This window comes from Protopterus annectens, chromosome 12.part0, assembly GCF_019279795.1.
Source record: "Protopterus annectens isolate FY-2018-M chromosome 12.part0, PAN1.0, whole genome shotgun sequence".
NCBI lineage: Eukaryota > Metazoa > Chordata > Ceratodontiformes > Protopteridae > Protopterus > Protopterus annectens.
The window spans coordinates 994084134-994106601 of record NC_056746.1 but is presented as its reverse complement, the minus strand read 5'-3'; the positions used below and the strand labels follow the sequence as shown (position 1 = coordinate 994106601).

The following is a 22468-nucleotide window of genomic DNA, read 5'->3' as shown; positions in this document are numbered from 1 at the left end:
TAAGAAGGTCCACTCTGTGAAGTAACTTGTAGTGATTGCCCCTGGCTAAATGTAGACGGAGGGGGAACCAGTGCTGTCTTGGTCAAAAAGGAGTCACAAGCAAGATTTCTGGTTTGTCCTGCTGGATTTTCAGCAGGACTTTTTGAAGTAATGAGAAGGGGGGAAATGCATACAGAAACATCCCCTTCCATGAGATGGAGAAGGCATCTGTTGCCTTTGCTAAGGAACTGGGTAACCTGGTGCACAACAGTGGTAGGTGTATGTTCAGGGAGGGAAGCAAACCAGTCTATCCTAAGGTGTCTGTTCAGGGAGGGATGCAAACCAGTCTATCTGAGGTGCATGCTACCTGTGGACAATGTCCAGAAACACATCTCTGTGATGCATCCATCATGGATGGTGACATGGACCTGCTCAAGGTGTCTCCCTGAATATTCCGAGCTGTAGGGATATAAACTGCCTGTATGGAGATTCCGTGTTGGGCTGCCAGGTCCCAGGCCTGGAGATCAGTCTGCAAAGCAAATAGGACTTCTCCCTGTTTGTTCACATACCAAAGAACTGTGGCATTCTCCGTGAACAACTTCAAGGGCCCTTGTTTTAGGGCATGAAGAAAGGCCATCAGGGAAAATATGATTGATCTCTTTTCCCTGATATTGATGTGTTCCTGCCTGAAGGTGTGAGACCATGTACCTTGCACTTTCAGGCTACCCACAGTAGCCCCCCAGCCCACATCTGAGGCATCGGTGTACATCTCCTGGTCAGGGGGTAGGGGTTTCAGTGGAAGTCCTGGGCTGAGTGGACTTGAGGTACCATTGCAATTTTCTCATGTGGAGTCTTGCCAGAGGTAGCATGGGAATAGTGGAGGCCATGTAACCCAGTAGCCTGAGGTATTATCTGGCTGTCAAAGCAGTGGCTTTGAGGAAGGTGGCTAAGTATTGGTTCAGAGTTTCCACTTCTTAGGCATGGAATAATGCCCTTATAACATCTGTCCTTATTCTGCACCCCAGGAAAACCTGGTCCTGAGATGGACTCCAGTTGGACTTGGGAAAGTTTATGTTGAATTCCAGAGCCTGCAGGAGGGAGATGACTTTGTGGAGCTGGCTCTGCATGGATTTGGAGTATTCTGCCTGAATCAAGTAGGTCGTCCAGGTATGGAAAAATTTGGATCTCTTGGAACCTGCAGTAGGCCACCACAGAAGCCAGGCATTTGGTGAGTAGAGAATCCAAAAGGCAAAGCCAAGAGCTGAAAATGTGAGGAACCACCAGCAAAATGCAAACATTTCCTGTAGCTGGGCCTTACAGGTATGTGGAGGCAGGTGTCCTTTATGTCCAAGGTGGCTAGAAATCCCTGAGTTATCAGTAAAGGAAAAAGGGTTTGAAGTGTAAGTATGTGAAAGGTGGGGACTTGCAAGAACAGACTGAGGAGAGAGAGATCCAGGATAGGTCTCCTGGGTCCATCCTTCCTGGGCACCAGGAAACGTCTGGAATAGAACTCCTTTCCCTTTTCCGAGACAGGAACCAGTTGTATGGTTCCATGAGAAAGGAGGCTGTTATGCTGGAGTTTGTGTTTCGGTGGCTGGGGGGATCCCTCTGGGAGAAGGGGGAATGACCTACGACATAAAATAGCCCTTTTCTATGATGGAGAGAGGTCATATGTCTGAGGTAATGAACTGCCAAAGAGGCAGACAGTTAGAGAGACGGGAATGAAGTCTGGGGGTTGACCATGAAGGCAGGTAGTCACAGGTTACCTGCCCTATCCTGAAAGGGAGTTTTCTGGGCAGGAGTTTGAACAGATGGAGAAGGGGTCTGTTGTTTCCTTGCACCTGTTCGGCCTCTAACATGGGAAGCTGGAGCAGTGAGTTTCCTAATGTACTGTGTCTTTGATGGATAGTTCCTGTGAAACTTGGGAATAGGGGAGATGAACATGAGTTTAATGTCTTGCAGCTCCTTCCCCTTCTACTGAAGGGCCTTGTACAGCTCTGCACTTTAGACCTAAAAAGGGTAGAGTTATCCAGGGGTGCATCCATTAATTTTGCCCTAATGTCATCAGGTAAGGGCTGAAGCTTTAACCAAGAATATTGTCTTAGGACTGAAGCTGAGGCAGCTGATCTTGCACAGGCCTCTGCAGCATCATAGCTGCAATGAATAGAGTGCCTAGTGACTTGTGATGAGAGATTAATGAAGCTAGAAATTTGAGCCTTGGAAAGGGAGTCTAGAAGGTCAGCTAAGAGTTTGATGACCCAAGTCAAAAGTGCCAAGGCATACTTGGACATGTGTGTCTGGAAATTTACTGCCCTGAAGGCCAGGATAGAGGAAGTGTAGACTTTCTTACCAAGGCACTCCATGACCTTACTGTCCTTGTCAGTGGAGAGGACTGAGGTATATGGCAATAATTTGGATGGTTTGTCTGCAGAGACTGAGAGACTGGCAGGGTCAGCTACAGGCCATGTGATCAGAAATTTTGCCCCTTCAGGGACCTTGTATAACCTGCCAGGCCTCCTGGGAGCAGAGGGTTGAGAATCAGGGCTAACTGAGGCAGCACTGAAAACATCCACGAAAGCTGGTAATACTTGGGGGTGAACTGCAGAAAGAGCAGGGGTTTCCATCTGCAGGAGCTCATAATATCTTTTTTGTACCTCAGACATATCAGAGGAATCCCAATTAAAAAATTCCCTCATTTTGGAAATTGTCTCCACAAAGGTGAGGTCCTCTGCTGACGAATCAGCCTCTACAGATTTGCCCTCTGTGGAAGCATATCCAAGAAGAGAAGACATCTGGGAGACACAGGAGAGGGAATCCTCAGGAAGAGGAGTCTGAGGAATCTCCAGCTTCAGGTAGGATGGCATCCTTAACCTGAGACCTTAGAATGACAGGAGGAGGGCCAGCCTGTGGGGATCCAGGCACAGCAAGCCTCAGGGCCATAAAGCCATTAAATAGGCTCTGTGAAAAAGCCTGCCAATCTGGTTGGCTTTCAGAAGTGGGGAAAGATGCTTGGTCTTGGATTTCTTTTTCAATGAAGGCCAAGACCCTGAAGAAGGCCTAGTGTTTGAAGGAGGCCTAGGATCAGTGAACTGGGAAGCACAGGATAGCCTTGGTAGCCACAGGAACCTGTGGTTCCCCTTCGACTTCATTAGGCGACATCTGTGAACGCTCCCCAGACATCCCTTCTGCTCTAGGTTCTGTGGCATCCTGAGGGGTACCCGCTATACCTGCTTCAGCAGACTCAGTATTCCTCCAGGTGAACATGGACCACAGGAGGGACGTTGGATTGAGGAGGGCACCAGTAGTTACTTCAGGCCTGGAAATCTTGGCCTTCTTTTTAGGTAGTACCATGGGATGACTGGATGACCCTTCCCATCCCTAAAGCTGAGTGTTTAAGATGCTGATTTTCTAAATACATATTCAAGGCAGCTGCATAGGGTTTTAGGAATGAAGGCCATGACAGACTGCACAAGAAAGATAATCGTGCGCAGACCCTAGACAGAAAAGGCAAAGTTCGTGGGCATCCTTATGGGGGGTATGATGACCGCACTTGCACTTTCCCTTCCTGGATGACATGTAACCTTAACAGGCGTGCAGTGACAAAGGAATCAAAAACGGCCCCAGTGGGGTACTTATCTTTTGGAATTCAAAGATTCGAAGCAAAGATGGCAGGAACGCTGAAGTTAGACTGCCGGCAGAGTTCTGAGGAAAGGTACGTGCAGACATCACTTTTATGGCCCAGGCTCCCTACCCCAACATCAGACATCTTGCGTACCTAGCAGTGACTACAAGCTTTTGTATACTGGCAGCAACAGAGGAAAACCCAAGAGTCTGCAATATGCAACTTGAGAACAGAAGAATATCTTTAGTTCACTGTTTGCAATAGTGTATGCCAGATCCTGGTCTGTACTATTGTGCATTGCTTTTAGCACGTCCGGTTTTCTAAGTATTTCTGTAAATCTCTTCCCGCTTCTAACAGTGACAATTCTTAACTGCTTTAAAGTTTTCTCTATTAGATGATCATGCACCAGTTTTAATTTTTTCCCTTATTGCTCTATGTTTTTGTGGTAAGATTTTATCTGTTATTAATTTAACTGCACAATAATATATCCTATCTACTTCTATTATATTGCATGAATTTCTGTTAATAGTCTCCATTATTGTGTTTATCAGACTTCTAGCATATTAGATCTTACTTACTTTCTGTAATCTTTTTCTTTCATCATTCTTAATGTTTCTATCAATCTCTGTTAAATCAAGCAACTCTTACCTTAGATAATTTTCTTCTAAACTGAAAGCACAATTTTTCCTCTCTTTTTCCAGTGGTCATTCTACAGAAATTTCCAGAATGTTTTCCTGTGATGTATCCTCTTCAGTTGCATCCTGTGTCATCTGCTGCTCTTTCATGTGGGAACTCATTGGCCCATCACTCCACAGCACTGTCTGTATCACAGTTGCCACGGTTTCCTGCAACTTTTCTTGCTATGCAACTCCAACTGAACTTCTGTATTGGTTTATTACTGAATGTTACAGATCATCTCATGTAGCAAGGCATCAGATGCTTCCCATTCCACATGCTTCTCCATAGTTTAGGGACTCACTGCTCCTTCATGCTGTTACACTACTTGAGGTGGATTTTTTATACTACATCATTCACATTGCAGGTATTCCATAAACTATAGTTGTGTACACTTACAATACATGTAGATGGTAGAGTGTATTCACTGCTGCGGTCCTGACTGTTGGGATTTCCTGCCGTGAAAGCCCTTGGCTGTCCTGACTACCAGGGAAAACTGATTTCTCCTCCCAGGCTGGCAAACCCCTTACCAATGTTAGCATACTCAAGTATAAAGGGAGCCAGCCAGTCTTCATCACTTCAGTATTTCTTGACCCGCTTAGAAGGAGCCCCCAAGTGTACCCTAGAGGAACCAAATTAGTGTGGATCCAAGGAAGCCCCAGTGTACTTCAGGTGGGCCAAGGTAGAGTGGACCCAAACCACGATTGAGAAGTGTAGGGTCCTTGGTTGATTCTAGTAGCCTACACAGTAGGCTGAGGGGGTAGGTGGGAGAGAAAGAAGACTGCAACAGTGAATACACTCTAACATCTACATTTACTGTAAGTGTACACAACTGTACTATGTCCTTTGTGTTTCACTGTTGTAGTCCTAACTGGTGGGAAGATTCCCAAAGCTTTAGAGATGGTGGAAGGAGATTAATGAGAGTTGAGGATTCCCTGCAGGACTGCAAAACTTGCTTTAGACTTGGAAAATGTTGCCAGGTGGTAGTGCCTAGTGAAGGTATGCACAGACCACCAAGTAGCTGCCTCTAAGATGTCCTTAGTGGGAACCCCTCTGAAGTACGCTGCAGAAGTAGCTGTGGCCCTAGTAGAGAGTGACCTAAATCAAATCAGGCGGCATTTGCCATGATGGCTGTAACAGGAAGAGATGCAGTGGGAAATCCACCGGCAAATAGTCTGTTTAAGAAGCTGGTTTTCCTTCCAAACCTGGGACAAAAGTATTGAACAGCTGGTGTGTTTTCCTCAATGATTTAGTCTTGTCCAGGTAGAAGCTAGGCATCTTATGTGCATCCAGAGAGTGCAATAATCTTTCCCCTCTGTTTTGAGGGTTGGGAAAGAGGGTAGGTACATGAATGGCCTGATTCACAGACACATCAGTAACCACCTTAGGCATGAAAGAAGGGTTAGTTCAGAGGGAGACCCTGTCTTTATGGAAGGTAATGAAAGGCTCCACTACCATTAGGACCTGCGACTCAGATCCTCCTGGTTGAAGTGATAGCCAGTAGTAGGGCCATTTTCCAGGTAAGAAACTTTAAGGTAGTAGAGGCTGCAGGCTCAAAAGGAAGCAAAGTTAACTTTTCTAGGACAAAGCTGAGGTCCCAAGGAGGGGTAGGTTTACTCCTGGGAAGCCTAATGTGAATAACTCCCCTAAGAAACTGCTTTAGCAAAAGGTGAAAATAAATCAGTGGATGACTAGGGATGTGGGCAGAGATGGCCGAAGCATGCATCTTTATGGAGGAATAAGTGACAGACATCTTTATCCACTAGGCTGACATGGTACCCTAGAATGTTACGAATGTTAACAGAATTTGGCTGAAGCCAGTGCTTCTGGCACCAAACTGAGAATCCTTTCCATTCGGCTAAGTAAGATTTTCTGGTGCTAGGCCTTCTAGACTCTTAAAATGGTCTGTACCTGCTGAATCAAGCTAGAGGTGCTTACGGTGCTGTGGAATAAACCAGGCTGACAGTCTGAAGGTTGAGGTGCTCAATCCTCCCTTTGTTCTGGGTGAGAAGGTCCATCCTCTGTGGTACCATCAAAGGCTTTTGACTGGTGAGCTTGAGGAGGAGAGGGAACCAGTGCTGCCTGGGCCAGTCAGGCGATATCAGGATGGCCTTTGGGCCCTCCTCCCTGATCTTCAGAAGCACTATATGCAACAGGGATAATGAGAGGAAGGAGAAGTTATATTTTACATGCAGATGTATTCCCTGTCCTGGTGCACAGCTTCTCCAGGTCAGCACTGTCCTTGCTAACAAAAATGTCCTCCTGGGGGATCCCCAATTTCTGTGTTACTGTACGGAAAACTTCCCGATGGAGATGACATTTGTGGGGGTCTGTCAGACTCTTGCTGAGGTGGTCTTCCAGGGTTCTTTTTGTCTGGCAGGTATTGTGCCATGAGGTATAGGCCTACGGATTGTGCTGTCTCCCACATTTGAATGGTCAGATGGCACAGGGGGTAGGAATGTGCGCCTCCCTGCCCGTTTGTGTACCACATGACTGTGATACTATTTTTGTACTACTAGGGACCCTGGGTCCCATCTGTCCAAGAAAGCCATTAAACTGTTTTTTACTGTCATGAGTTATTTCCAATTTATGTACCTTCAGTGCTGGGCGGACCACTATCCTTGAGTTCAGAGGTATTTGGTATGGGCCCCCCCATGCTGTCTCTGAGGCTTCCATGGTGAGGATTTGGCCCTGGGGCAAGAATCTGAAAGGTAGGTCCCGATTTTGGGTACAAGCCTGTGTGAATTTCATATCTTTGTTGATCTTTAGAATGTCTGAAGCTTGCATTAGGCAATTGTCTAGGTAAGGGTAAATCTGGATCCCTTTGGTTCTGCAGTAAGCAATGACCGGTGCCAAGCACCTTGTGAAAATCCTTGGAGCAGGAGACAACCCAAAGGGCAGAGATGAAAACTGATACTGACAGAAGCTTGCTCTGAAGCAAAGATAGATTCTGTGTAATTTTTGAATAGAAATGTATAAGTAGGCGTCCTTTAGGTCTACTGAGACCATGAAGGCCTGAGGATTTATCATGGGCAGTAATTTTTGAAGTGTCAGCATTCTGAACTTTGGTATCTTGAGGAATTGATTTAAGCTAAGCAGGTTCAGAATAGGGAGCCAAGATCCTTCTTGCAACTGTGAGTAACCTTGAGTAAAAGCCTTTCCCTTTTTGTTTCTCTGGAAATAGCACAACATCTCCCTGAGAACACAGAATCTGTATATGTTCAAGAGCCTCAGTTTTCTGATTTGGGGGTACATCTGGGAAGTGGAGTTTCTAAGGGCTCTCTGAAAGTGAGTTTGTAAACATTTGCAATTATGTTTTTTGTTCTTTATATTTTTGAACTTCCTGTTGTGTCTTTTTCCAGGCAACCCAAAGTTTCTTCTTCTATAGAATATTTTTCACAGATCTGTTGTTTTAATGAATGTAAATTTGCATATGAAGCTTTTTACAGTTTTTCTTGTGCAAGTATTTTTTTTTCTTCTAATGTCTCTCCATATTTCAGAATACCTGACATCTGGAAATTCCGGGCTTCATGGACAAAAGTAACAATACATAATTTCTTCCTTATCCTCGGTACTCTACTCGGTTATCTTTACAGCTCTTTTTTGGCCTATCATTTTTTGGGGACTAATACTTCCTTCTAAAACAGGGGCCCATCCTCACAAAGTCAGGACTATCTCCATTGTAAGAATGTTTCGGTGTCAAAGATTCTACACTGCTAGTTTTTTCCAGTCTTGGCACCAGTGCATACACAAGGATTGGGCACTTTTTTATCCCGGGACTTATGCATCCAATTGTCTTTTTTTTATTTTTTAATCTACCTCTATCTCTCCATGATATATGCGACATAAGATGCAGTCTAATCAGTTTCGTTTTGGTGAGAGTTTGTGAAAATAGGATCCACCATGTGAAGGCATTCACAAAGACTTGAGGAGGTTAATTCCAGCAATACTGCTCTCCCTTTCTTGTGAATTTCATATCTCCATTCGAACCCTAATGGTTCCATAATATTATATCTAAAGTCACAAAAATACATTCCATATAACTTGTGGCTTGGTTCCCACACAAAGACTGCATGACATTACCATATTATACTAATTAATTGCCATGAATAAAATTATTTTCGATATGCAATGTATTTTCATGACCTCATGTTGCTATTATTGTCCAAACCTGTACTTCTATTTTAAAACAAAAAAATATTAAATGTAAAAAAAATCAACACAAAGCCTCATCTTAGCTTTAAAATGGAGTACAGTTACAGACATTATGGAATTATGTTGCCAATGCATTCAACTTCATGTGAGGATCAAGCAGAAGGAGGCATAAACATTGTACACTATGACAAGATCAAGTCACTTCTTGGAAGACGTGAGAAAGAAGAAAGGAACCTGAAAGCACAAGGCACTTCTATGGGATCTAACCAACAAAAAAAAGCAGTATAATCAATCAAGCTTAGTTCAAGACAGACCACAGACCAATCAACCTTTCTCAGCTCTGACTATGTCAAATTTTCTGTCCTGCTGGTTAAGAAAATATTCAGATATTTTGACTTCTAGCACTCATCTGAAGTCCTAAATACCTTTGACCAGATCTAACTCAATGGTGTTTAAGTTCTTACTTATGTAGCCATTTACTGTTTAACTATTTAAGATGCTGGGTGAATCAAAAATTTGCCAAACAAAATTAAATTTTCATTGAATCTATGGTCACCATAAAAACAATAACTTTGCATAGAAAGATGCAAGGCTGACACAAGACAGACCATGTATGAAGAGTGACTGCAGACTAAGAAACCACCAGTAAAGATGCTAATCAGATCTGGCAGGGTGCATTTGCACTTTCCTGGACTCTGTCAATTGGTTCAACATCCAATTCATCAAGATGGGATCACTGTAAGAAGGTATTTCTCCTTGACCCATGATCTCAGAGTTAAATTAAGTTGCAGAGGTGCAAAGGGCACTGCACCAGCACGTGTGCACTGGGGGTTCTGCCCCCCCCCCCAAAAAAAAAAAAAAAAAATAAGGTTTTATGTTTTCCGTAGAAAAGCTTATCCATTTAACCACAGTTGAACATCCCCATGACATTTTGTTTTCAAAAAAAGAATGGGAACCCAAACTGGTCTGCAATCTCATAATTCCACATTTGTTGAAATACTGGGGTTGGAATATGTTCTGTTACACTGATTAATAAAACAAAAAAAAAATCACCAATTGTAAAGGCTATCCTATGAAGTGCATTTTTACCACAACTTGCTCCAAAAATGTGCTCAAGGCAGCACTTAAGAACAGGACATCTTGGCATCATTGCTTTCAACTCATCGTATGAGCAAAACAGTACCCTTACTAATACATGCTGAGACCACAGCAACAGTATCATCTGGAGCTTATATTACGTACTGGTTCCCTCCAGAAGACAGATTTTGTGTATATATTTATTTTCCTTTTAACTTGCACACTTTTACACTGTGTTGGTGAAACCAGTCAGGAAAATGCTTCACAAATCTTATCAGACTGTGCTGATCAAATGACAGGAATATGCATGTGGTCAAAAAGTCCAATTACCTATTGAAGAAGTATGACAACAGTAGATGTACCAGCTGTTTTGTGTGTGCGTCTGTGATGGCCACCAAACATACATACACAAAAAAGTGAGCTAATGAATAAATTAAAAATGGTAAAGGTAGTAAATCAGTCATGCATAGAGACTAAAGTGTTGTGGTTAAGTTATTTAAGCAATAAAGTCAGTATCAGCATCTGCCTCTTCTGCCCAACAACTGAGTTTAAAAAAAAAATGCAGTATAGCCTAGAACCTTCAATGACTTATGTTTACACACTAAGTATACTGGGCTGAATGTGACAGATGCCCCTCACTTCTGCAGTGGACATTACCAGCAAGCAGCCCGGTGTCATCATTTAACACAACAGTGACTTCCTGGTTTCCAGTGAAATCACACCACTCTGTGCGCTCTGCAAGTGATGCGCTCAACCAACCTCCAGGGGAGATGAAGACGTCACAACCCTTCATGCCTCCTCCTGCCTGGCTTCTCCAGTGCCAAGGCCACTAATCAAATCCCAGTTTGCAGTCAGGGCTTACACCCCATAAACATTTAATGTGCAGTTTACTACAGCAGCATCTCAAAACAGCAACATTGTATTGTTGTCTCACCTGTACCAGTTAGTCAGTGTCATCATGATATATAGGGAGGCAAGGAACAACATGAAATGGTAGAAGCAGTAGCTATATCGAACTGCATCTTTCTCATTGTCTACAGCACGACGGACCCCATCATCATTTTCCTCATCAACAATTTTTCCAGCTGCAGTATCATCCAACATCACGCTATCACTAGTGGACAGTGTCAGCTTGTTCACTTGGCTGGTGCTGGAAGAACGTATGCTGCAATAAACATCCAACAGTGAAGATAAAATCTAGCATCACAGATGACATCAACTATGCTACAACAGTCTTTCACAAATGCCAACCTTTACATTTACAGACCTACAACCAATGAATAAATCATTTACACTATGCAACAGCTCAATAAAGCCAATGTCTCATGTACCTCTCTTTTGCCAGTAAAATAGACATGGTACAGGAAAAACTACAGCTTAATGTAAAAACTGTCCAGTTTATCATCCAGTTATAGCTTTTCACAAGTCCAAGACCACGAATAACAAAAACTAAAATAAAACAGGAAATTAATAATGCAATTGCCATATACATAATTAAATAACTACATAATAAACTATGTCGATTTAAAGAGCAAAGTACAGTTAACGTAAGAACTTACCCTAACGGTAGATGTCTGATTGGTGGTCTATCACAGTATTGCTTACATGTGGGAATGCCCTGCAAAGAATATCATAATTCCGGCCAGTAAACCAAAACTTGGGAACCTTCCTTCTGCACCATACACCAAACATATGTCCCAAGCAAGAGAATGTTACGTGGTACAGAAGGGATGTATGGATGTGGAAATAAAGTAAATTATAAGAGAACAAAATAAAGTGGAATACGACAGATGGTACTAATAATGAAAGAGTGATACAACTGAACATCTAGTTATGGTAAAGTCTTGTACAACAGTACTATGTCCTTCATTGGGGTTCAAGCACCTAAGCAGCAAGACCTTTCCCTGTGGTACATTTGGTTGGGGACCCATGGCTGACGTGACATTCAGCTGCAAAGAAATAATGCTGTTGTGAATTCCCTGTCAACAAAGAAAAGCACACACACTGGCATGCCCATAGCTTTAATAACCAACAATACATGCTTATGAAACTGCAACATGTAGAAGTGTGCAGTAGCATGGAGAAAATGCTGCATGCTACTGTAGTCAAATTTATGCCCCACTATGCATTTTAAATAATGTACCCTAGATACTGTACAGGGGTAGTGGTCCACACACAGCAATTATAAAGGCACTGCGCACAGAGAATTAGTCACAGACACATTTCTCTGCAGCTGAATATCACTTCAGCCATGTGTCCCCAACCAAATGTACCACAGAAAAATGTCTCACTGCCTAGGTGCCTCAATCTCCTTCATTGACTACTGCTGAAAAAGCTGCACATGTGGGAAGATTCCCATAGCTGTTCAGAATATCTGGTAGAAGGACTGAGGGAGATTAACTGGAGTCAAGCATTCCTTGGTAGACTGATAATTCACAACCAATCCTATCTCTGGAAAGTGTTTTGTAAATGTGCGATGGGAAGACCACATGGCTGCTTCCAGAATGGATTTTGAGTCCAGACCCTTGAAGCATCAGACCTGGTAGAGTGAGCAATGACCGGATATGGGAGGGATTTTCCATGAAAGAAAAACAAAAATAGCTAAAGAAATCCCACCTAGATATGGTCTGTTTAGAAACAGGAAGAACCAACTTTTTGTTATGGAAAGAAATAAACAGTTGGCCAGACTTTGTAACAGTATTGGATACTGTCTAAAACTCTGAGCTGTCTTTGAACATCTAGACTATGGAGAATTCTTTAACCCATATTCTGGGCATTGGGGAAGAAAGTAGGTACATTAATAGACTCATTTAAGGACATTTCATTAATAATCTTAGGTATAAAAGGAGAAGAATTAAGTCCATGGGTATACCCTGTCCTTGGGGAAAATGAGAAAGGGAGAAGCCATGGGGGCTTGTAATTCAGACACTCTTTTTACAAAATTTTATAGAGAAACAGGAGGGTTGGTTCAAAGGGAGGGAGGGATGGAGGAAGGAACAAACTGCCAATTTTTCCAGGATATAATTCAGGTACTCGGGTGGGGGTGGGGGTGGGGGGTGGAATAGATTTTCTTAGTGGCCTGACAGACACCTTTTCAAAACTGACATCAAATGTGCAGATAAAAGTAATCCGAAGACAAGCAGGCAAAGAGGCTTGGGCAAAATAGGGTATCACATACCACCCCGGCACATAATGACAAGGAGCAGCCACAAATAACTGGATCCATCAATAAATTTCCCTCTCACTCTTTAGTTGATGAATCCATTTCTACCATTTTCAATTTATCAGATAAATCTTTATCTGAAGACCACATTAAAGTGTTACAGAAAGGACATTCATTTGCTCCAGCACAGAGAGCAAAACTGCCAGATTTACTTATGGATTTCAGATTATTTGCTAGAAAATTGAATTTACAAGTGTTACTTACTGATACAGAGTGTAGAAGTTCAGTCAATGACTCTCAGAACACGTTGTCCTCTTCTCAGGTAAACAATGTTAATAGTACAGAAGCATGTTTATCCACTGATGTTCACAACAATGATGTTAGTAATGATCCTTCTTGTGTTACAGTTAATAGGAATATTAACACTACCATTTTACGTAAAAAAAGTTTGTTTAATCCACCTTTACACAACACTATTTCTGCCTTCGCCAGGGTGTGTGAGAATGACATTAGACAAGCCATTACTTCTGAGTGCAATAACAAATGGTTTAACCTCACACACAATGAAAAGTTAGCTTTGAAAGATTTAGCAAATGACTGCCATTTACGGATCATGAAGGCAGACAAGGGAACAGGTGTAGTTCTCATGAATCAAAAAGATTATGTGACTAAAACTGAATGTACCTTGATGAATGATGATTTCTACCAAAAAATTTCCATGGAAGATGTCCAAACAGGTTTTACACAAATTGACACTGTACTTAGTTCCTTAGTTAGGAATCACTACATAACATATGAAGAGTTCATGTTCATGCACACTCCCAATCCTAATTTAGGAAAACTTTTTGGAATTCCCAAAATTCATAAAGACACCCATAACCCACCTTTCAGATTGATTATCTCTAATAATAGAACTAAAACTGAAAGAATTGCTCAGTATGTTGATTTTGTTTTGAACCCAGTAGCCCAATCCAACCCTTTTTACATCAAAGACTCTTGGGACTTCCTTAACAAACTACATCACTCTAATTTTAATGGTAAAGGAAAAATTCTTGTGACTCTTGATATAGTAGCCTTGTACACCAACATCCCTCACTTAGAAGGACTAGCTTACGTTAAACATTTTTTGCATAAATTCATGAAATTGTCTAAATCTAGAATTGACACCCTGCATACTCTTATGTCTTTAGTTCTAGATAATAATTACTTTCATTTTAACAACTCTAGATAATAATTACTTTCATTTTAACAACTCTATCTTTAAACAAGTAAGAGGGGTGGCCATGGGCACTAAGATGGCACCAGCTTTTGCAAATGTTGTTTTATCTGAATGGGAATTAGACACCTTAGTGTACCTCCCAGGGTTCGAACTCACTGAACACTACTGCCGTTTTATAGATGACATCTTCTTTGTGTGGAAGGGTACAAATTCACAACTTCAAATGTTTATAGAGTCATTATCTGAAAGTTTAGGGTTTCTTCAGTTCATTATGGCAGGGAAAGGGTCTTCAGTTTCTTTTCTGGACACCACTTTATCGATAGATGAATTTTCTGGTGAACTCTCCTCAAATATTTTCAGAAAGAAAACATATAGAAATAGTTACCTAGACTTTAATAGTCTTCATCCAGAGTTCATGAAAAAGAATATTGTGAAAGGCCAGTTTGTTAGACTGTCCAGGTTGATAAGCAATGATTTTTCCTTTGAAAAAGAATGTGATTTCTTGTCTGCTTTATTTGTACAAAAGAATTATCCCTCTCGAATGGTAGAAAACATTAGAATGGAAGTTACTAATAACAGACTCACCAGACACAAACCTATTTTAAAGTTTGGATTTCTTCACAACAAAACCCCTGCCAACTCGGATGAGATTGACAGTTGGTCTTGCAGCTTTGCGTTACCAATTAGCAGGGATATGACAGGCATTAGAAATATTGTCTCACAAAATTGGAGAATTTTAACAAGTGATCATTCTATTAAAGATGTTTTGGGTCCCACCCCTAAGTTTTCTTTTAAGAAAACCAAAACTTTTAAGTCTATGTTTGAAAAAAATGACACACCTTTTCTACTCTCACTACATACTAAGATTAATGATTCTAAAGGAATGTTTTCTTGTGGTAAGTGTGTCGCTTGTGAATATATTCTCTTAGGAGACACTTTTTGTTTTTCACATTGCAATGTACCAGTATATTTTAAGAAAAGTTACAACTGTCATAGTTCCATGGTTGTGTATGCAGCCATCTGCACGTCATGTTCATGTTTCTATATTGGTAAAACCACAAGGAAATTAAGTGATAGAATCAAGGAACATAATGCTGCCATTAGATTTAAGGATAGATCCAATGCATTAGGTAAACACAGCTTGTCTTGTTCTACCTTTGTTAAGTTCAAGTTTTTAGTACTTGAACAAGTTCAAAATTTCTTTGGTGATGCTGATGGGTTACTACAAGTGTTGGAGCTGAAGTGGCAGCTTCATTTAGAAGCTGATTACCACCCTGGATTGAATGAATCTTTAAATTTGAAATGTGCTTTAAAGTGGATGCAGTAAGCAAAATATATTACTTTCACTTTAGCTCATGTTTTATGCATTTATGTAAATTATAACTTTGGACTCATTGGTCACTGTTACATTATTATTATTATTATGTCTGACTGTTCATTGGTCATTACTGTTGTTTATATAGCAAGTGGAAAGCATTTTCTGTTCATTCTGACGAAGTTCCTATACATTAAAGGACGAAAGCTTAATCAACATTGAGGGTTTCTTGTTTTATATTCTTCAGCCAGAAGTTATTGCTTTAATTTATCTAGTTCTTCTGTATTATAGAAAACTGTTAGCTATGCACGTCCTATTTATATCCGTGCTAAGGTTTAAGTCGCTTGCTCTAGTGGTTTTGGTGGATTTGGATTTTTTGAGGTGGAGCATGTCCATTAATTCCGGGTTGGACATGGCCTTGTATGTCAGGCACATGTCACCTCTGAGCAGACGGTATGCGACTGAATAGAGCTGGAGTTTCTTCAATCTGGCAGCATATGACAGATTTTGGAGTCCCTTTACCCTTTTGGTGAGGAACTTTTGGGGTCTCTCCAATTGCTGCAGATGTCGGGTGAGATGCATCCCGAATGGGGCATTGTACTTTCGATCATTGGTCTTTGGGGTAAGGCACATGGCTGCTTCCAGAATGGTTGCAGGTCAGACCTTGAGCATGGACCTGGTAGAGTGAGCAATGACGGATATGGAGGAGTTTCCATGGAAAAGAAAAACAAAAATAAAAGTCCACTGATCCTGGTCTGTTTAGAAACAGGAAGAACCAACTTTTGGTGTGGAAGAAATAATAAACAGTTGGCCAGACTTTTGTAACAGTGGATACTGTCTAAAACTCTGAGCTGTCTTTGAACATCTAGACTATGGAATTCTTTAACCCATATTCTGGGCATTGGGAAGAAAGTAGGTACATTAATAAGACTCATTTCTGAGACCATTTCATTAATAATCTTAGGTATAAAGGAGAAGAATTAAGTCAGCAATTTGTCACCCTGTCCTTGGGAAAATGAAAGGGAGCCATGGGGCTTATGAATTCAGACACTCTTTTTACAAAATTTTATAGAGAAACAGGAGGTTGGTTAAAGGGAGGGAGGGATGGAGGAAGGACAAACTGCCAATTTTCAGGACCTGTTCTAGGGTACTGGGTGGGGGTGGGGTGGGGAGATGAATGGATTTTCTTGAGTGGCCTGACCGTTTTCAGCTGGCATCAGATGTGCAGATAAAAGTAATCCGAAGACAAGCAGGCCAAAGGCCTGGGCAAATAGGATATCATATACCACCCAGACACATAATGACAAGGAGCAGCCACAAATAACTGCGTCCTCTAACAAAGTCTTTCCCTCTTGCTCTTTATTTGATGGATCCTTCTCCACCATTTTCAACTTATCGGACAAATCCTTATCTGAAGACCACATTCAAGTATTACAAAAGGGTCATTCATTTGCACCAGCTCAAAGAGCCAGACTGCCTGATTTACTTATGGATTTCAGATTATTTGCTAGGAAATTGAATTTACAAGTGTTACTTAATGATACAGAAAGTAGAAGTTCAGTTAATGATTCTCAGAACCACGTTATACTTCTCGGGTAAACTATGAAATTACTAGTACGCAAAGCTGGAACTTGTTTGTCCACTGATGTTCACAGCAATGGCGTCTAATAATGATATCCTTCTTGTGTTACAGTTAACAGGAATATTTCGCACACTTAACACATTACGTAAAAAAAGTTTGTTCAATCCACCTTTGCACAATACCATTTCTGCTTTCACCAGAGTGTGCGAGAACGATATCAGACAAGCTATTACCTCTGAATGCAACAACAAATGGTTTAATCTCACACACAGTGAAAAGTTAGCTTTGAGAGATTTAGCAAATGACTGCAGGTTACGGATCATGAAGGCGGACAAAGGAACAGGTGTTGTTCTCATGAACCAAAAAGACTATGTAACTAAAATTGAATGTACCTTATTGAATGATGATTTTTATCAAGAAATTTCCATGGAGGTTGTACAAACAGGATTTACACACATTGACACTGTACTCAGTTCCTTAGTTAGAAACCATCACATAACATACGAAGAGTTCTCGTTTATGCATACGTCCAATCCCAGTTTGGGGAAACTTTTTGGAATTCCCAAAATACACAAAGATGTTCACAACCCGCCTTTCAGATTAATTATCTCTAATAATGGGAGCCATAAACTAGAAAAAGAATTGCCCAGTATGTGATTTTGTTTTGAATCCAGTGGCCCAATCCAATCCTTTTTACATCAAAGACTCTTGGGACTTCTTGAACAAACTACATCACTCTGATTTTAATGGACAAGGTAAAATTTTAGTGACTCTTGACATAGACTCCTTATATACCAACATCCCTCACTTGGAAGGTCTAGCGTATGTCAAGCGCTTGTTTTTGTATATAAATTCACCGAAATTCCCTAAATGCTCGTCGGAATTGACACTCTACATACTCTTATGTCTTTAGTTCTTGATAATAACTACTTTCACTTTAACAACACTATCTTTAAACAAGTAAGAGGGGTGGCCATGGGTACTAAGATGGCGCCAGCATTTGCAAACGTTGTTTTATCTGAATGGGAATTAGACACACTGGTGCACCTTCCAGGATTCGAACTCACTGAACACTACTGCCGCTTCATAGATGACATTTTCTTTGTATGGAAAGGTACAAATTCACAACTTCAAACGTTTGTTGATTCATTATCTGACAGTTTAGGGTTTCTTCAGTTTGTTATGGCAGGGAAAGGGTCTTCGGTCTCTTTTTTGGACATCACTTTATCGATAGATGCTTCTTCTGGTGAACTTTCCTCAAATATATTCAGAAAAAAAACATATAGAAATAGTTATCTGGACTTTAATAGTCTTCATCAAGATTCACTTGACAGAAAAGAATGTTGTGAAAGGCCAGTTTGTTAGACTATCTAGGTTGATAAGCAATGATTTTTCATTTGAAATAGAGTGTGATTTCTTGTCTGCTTTATTTGTACAGAAGAATTATCCTTTACGTTTAGTAGAAAACATTAGAAGGGAAGTTACCAATAACAGGTTCACCAGATACAAACCTATTCTAAAGTTTGGATTTCTTCACAATAAAAGTCCTGCCAACTCGAATGAGGTTGATACTTGGTCCTGCAGCTTTGCGTTGCCAATCAGTAGAGACATGGATAGCATTAGGAATATTGTCTCACAGAATTGGAGAATTCTAACAAGTGATCATTCCATTAAGGATGTTTTAGGTCCCTCCCCTAAGTTTTCATTCAAGAAAACTAAAACTTTCAAGTCTATGTTTGAAAAAAATGACACACCATTTATACTCACACCACACACAAACATCAACGATTCTAAAGGAATGTTTTCTTGTGGTAAATGTGTCGCGTGTGAATATATTCTTTTAGGGGACACTTTTTGTTTTTCACATTGTAATGTACCAATATATTTTAAAAAGAGTTATAATTGTCATAGTTCCATGGTTGTGTATGCAGCTATCTGTACTTCATGCTCATGTTTCTATATTGGTAAAACTACTAGGAAATTAAATGATAGAATCAAGGAACATAATGCAGCCATACGATTTAAGGATAGATCCAATGCATTAGGCAAACACAGTTTGTCATGTTCTGCTTTTGTTAAGTTCAAATTTATAGTACTTGAACAAGTACAAAATTTTTTTGGAGATGCTGATGGTTTATTACAAGTATTAGAGCTGAAATGGCAGCTTCATTTAGAAGCTGACTACTTTCCTGGACTGAATGAATCTTTGAATTTGAAATGTGCTTTAAAGTGGATGCAGTAATAGGAATGCATTGTTTTCACTTCAGCTCATGTTTTATGCATCACTGTAAATACTATCTTGGTATTCATTGGTCTCTGGTACATTATCATAATATTAATTATATGGTCTGACAGTTTATTGGTCACTACTGATGTTTATATAGCAAGTGGAAAGCATTTTCTGTTATTCTGACGAAGTTCCTATACATTAAAGGGCCGAAAAGCAATCAACATGTAGAGGGTTTCAGTTTTGTATTCTTCAGCCAGAAGTTTATGCTTTAATTTATCTACTTCTTCTGTATTATGAAAACTGTGGTAGCTGCTCCCGCGTCCTATTTATATCCGATACAAAGAGTTTAGTCGCTTGCTCTAGTGGTTTTGGTGGATTTAGTTTTTGAGGTGGAGCATGTCCATTAATTCCGGGTTGGACTTGGCCTTGTATGTCAGGCATGTCACCTCTGAGCAGGCAATTGTCACGACTGAATAGAGCTGGGTTTCTTCAATCCTGAAAGCATATGACAGATTTTGATCCTTACCCTTTTGGTGAGGAACTTTTGGGGTCTCAATTGCAGATGTCGGGTGAGATGCATCCAGATGGGGCGTGTGCCGATCATTGGTCTGATAAGTGAAAGAGTACAGGGGAACAATGACCTCACTAAGATCTGGATGTGGTCCCTTCATGATCAGGTGGGCAATGTGAAGGTCTCTAACCCTTTGTAGCGTGGTGTCAAAAGAAAGGCCACTGTCAACCTCGGTCTGGGTCCCTGATAAACTCTTCTGTAGTAGTGGATTGCCACCTATATGAGTAGCTTGGGATTACCTTGTTTTTCCCAAAGGTATAGCTATACATTTTTGGCGTTTAACTGAGCCATGGCTCTGGCACAGCTCATTTCCATTAGTCCCTTCTGGAAGGATATCCGTGTCCGATGCACTTTCACTATAGCCAGTTTGCAGTCGTCTACCAAGCTTTGTCAATAAAGTCCTCCCATTTTAGCCTGTACTTGTGAAAGTAGATGCGAGACAATAGGGGCCAAGGGACCCGAGGCCTATGGGACACCACTTGTGACCGGCAGGAGTCTGACATAAGCGCCTTAACTCTCTAACCCTGTGGGTTCTGTCCGCCATCAGTTTACAGCCATCTTGTGACATATGGGTTTCGGCTTCGCTGGTGGGTTTTCTACAATAATACCAGGTGGGTGTTGTGTGGCTCTTGCAAGGTCAGGTGGGCTGTATGGACTGCCTTTCCCTCATCAATGGCCTTGTTGACTGTTTGAAAGTTGACCAGATTCCAAAAGGCAGTCTGTCGTAATGAAGCAAACTGGGTCGGGTCCAATGTCTGCAAGTCCCCTATATCTTTGTTAATGAGCTCCATTATGATCCTCTCCATAGCTTTGCAGACTAGACTTGTTAAGCTTAGCAAATTGATAATTACAGGGTCCGTGGGGCACTGCCTTTGTGGAGTGGACCACACAGTTGCCCGTCGCCCTCCTTGAGCCGCGTATCCTGTGGTAAGGCTGGTCGCGCCAAAAAATGTATAGTCATACCCTTCGGGAAAAACAAGGTGGTTTTGGTGGATTTGGCTCGCTGGCTCTGTTCAAGAGAAATCTTGACCTGTGGAAGGGAGATCGTAGATTTACCCCGGGAATCATCTCTGTGTCACTGCTGGACAGAGGGCTGGCTGGGCTAATGGGTACAGTATTTTTCATATAAGGTGGGCGTAAGCCTGGAAACTTGGGCTAGGCTTATAAATGCCTTGAGCAGATAGCCTGGTATAAACCTATGAGCCTATATAGATATACATACATATATATATATATATATATATATATATATATATACATACATATATACTATATACATACATATATGTATATATATATATATACTATATATATATATATATATATATATATATATATATACTATATGTATGTGTGTGTATGTATATATATATATATATATATATATATATATATATACAATATATATATATATATATATATATATATATATATACATATATATATATATACATGCATATATATACATATATATATATATGTCACATATATATACACATATACATATATATTTATACATATGCTGTCTCATATATGCATATATATGTAATACATGCATGTCTGCATATGTACGTAATATATATATATGCATGTATACTGTATGTCTTTTCATGTAATACGTATGCATGTGTGTATATGTACGTATGTGTGTGTACATGTATATGCATATGCACATGTGTGCATATGCATGTGCATGCACATGTACATGTATGTGTATGTATGCATATATGTACATGTATGTGTATGTATATGTATGTATATATGTACATGTATGTGTATGTATATGTATGTATATATGTATATATGTATATGTAATAATGCATGTACATGTGTGCATGTATATGTATGTATGTAATAATATATGCATGTATACATATATATGCATACACATGTGTATATATATATGTATACATATATGTGTACATATATGCATACATATATGTATGTATGTATATGTATGCATACACATATGTATACGTATGTCATATATATGCATGCATGTATGTATGCATGTATGTATGTATGTATGTGTGTATGCATATATATATATGTATGTATGTGTGTATGCATATATATATATGTATGTATGTGTGTATGCATATATATATATGTATGTATGTGTATGTATGTGTATGTATGCACATGCATGCATGTGTATGTGTGTGTGTCTGTGTATGTGTGTGTGCGTACATGTATGCATGTCATGTGTGCATGTATGTACACATGCAATATGCATATGTACACATGCATGTGTGTGCAGCACTATGTCATGTATGCATGTGTATGTGCATACATGTATATGTATGTGTATGTATGTACATACATGTGTATACATGTATATGCATGTGCATGTCACATATACATATGTATACGTATATGCAGCATATACATATATGTGCATATATATATGTACATGTGTAATACGCTTGTGTATATGTACATGTATGTATATACATATATATATGTACGTAATAATATGTATGTACATGTATATACATGTAATAATAATACATGTATGTATATATACATGTAATATATATGCGTATACATACATATATATATGCACATGCATGTATATATATGTATATGTACATGTATATGCATAATACTGTATATATGTATACGTATGCATGTATATGCATATGCTATATGTAACATATGTACATATATATATATATATATACATATATATGCATACATACGTATATATATACGTAATATGTACGTAATAATAATATGTGTGTATCGTGTGTGTGTGCATGTAATACATGTGTGTGTGTGTGCATGTATGCATATGTATATGTATGCATGTGTGCATATATGTGCTGTGTGTGCACACATGCTCATGTGTGTGTGTGTGTGTGCACATGTGCGGCATAT

The 22468-nt window shown here is 40.1% G+C and overlaps 1 protein-coding gene across 1 annotated transcript in view; it reads right to left on the bottom strand.

Moving 5' to 3' along the window:
• The window catches only part of LOC122816928 (serine incorporator 1-like), a 583434-nt gene that overhangs the window by 86130 nt on the left and 474836 nt on the right, over positions 1–22468 (bottom strand). The window contains exon 9 of the mRNA XM_044090011.1: positions 10443–10673. Coding sequence (XP_043945946.1) covers positions 10443–10673 — 231 coding nt within the window. The remainder of the gene's footprint in view (positions 1–10442; positions 10674–22468) is intronic.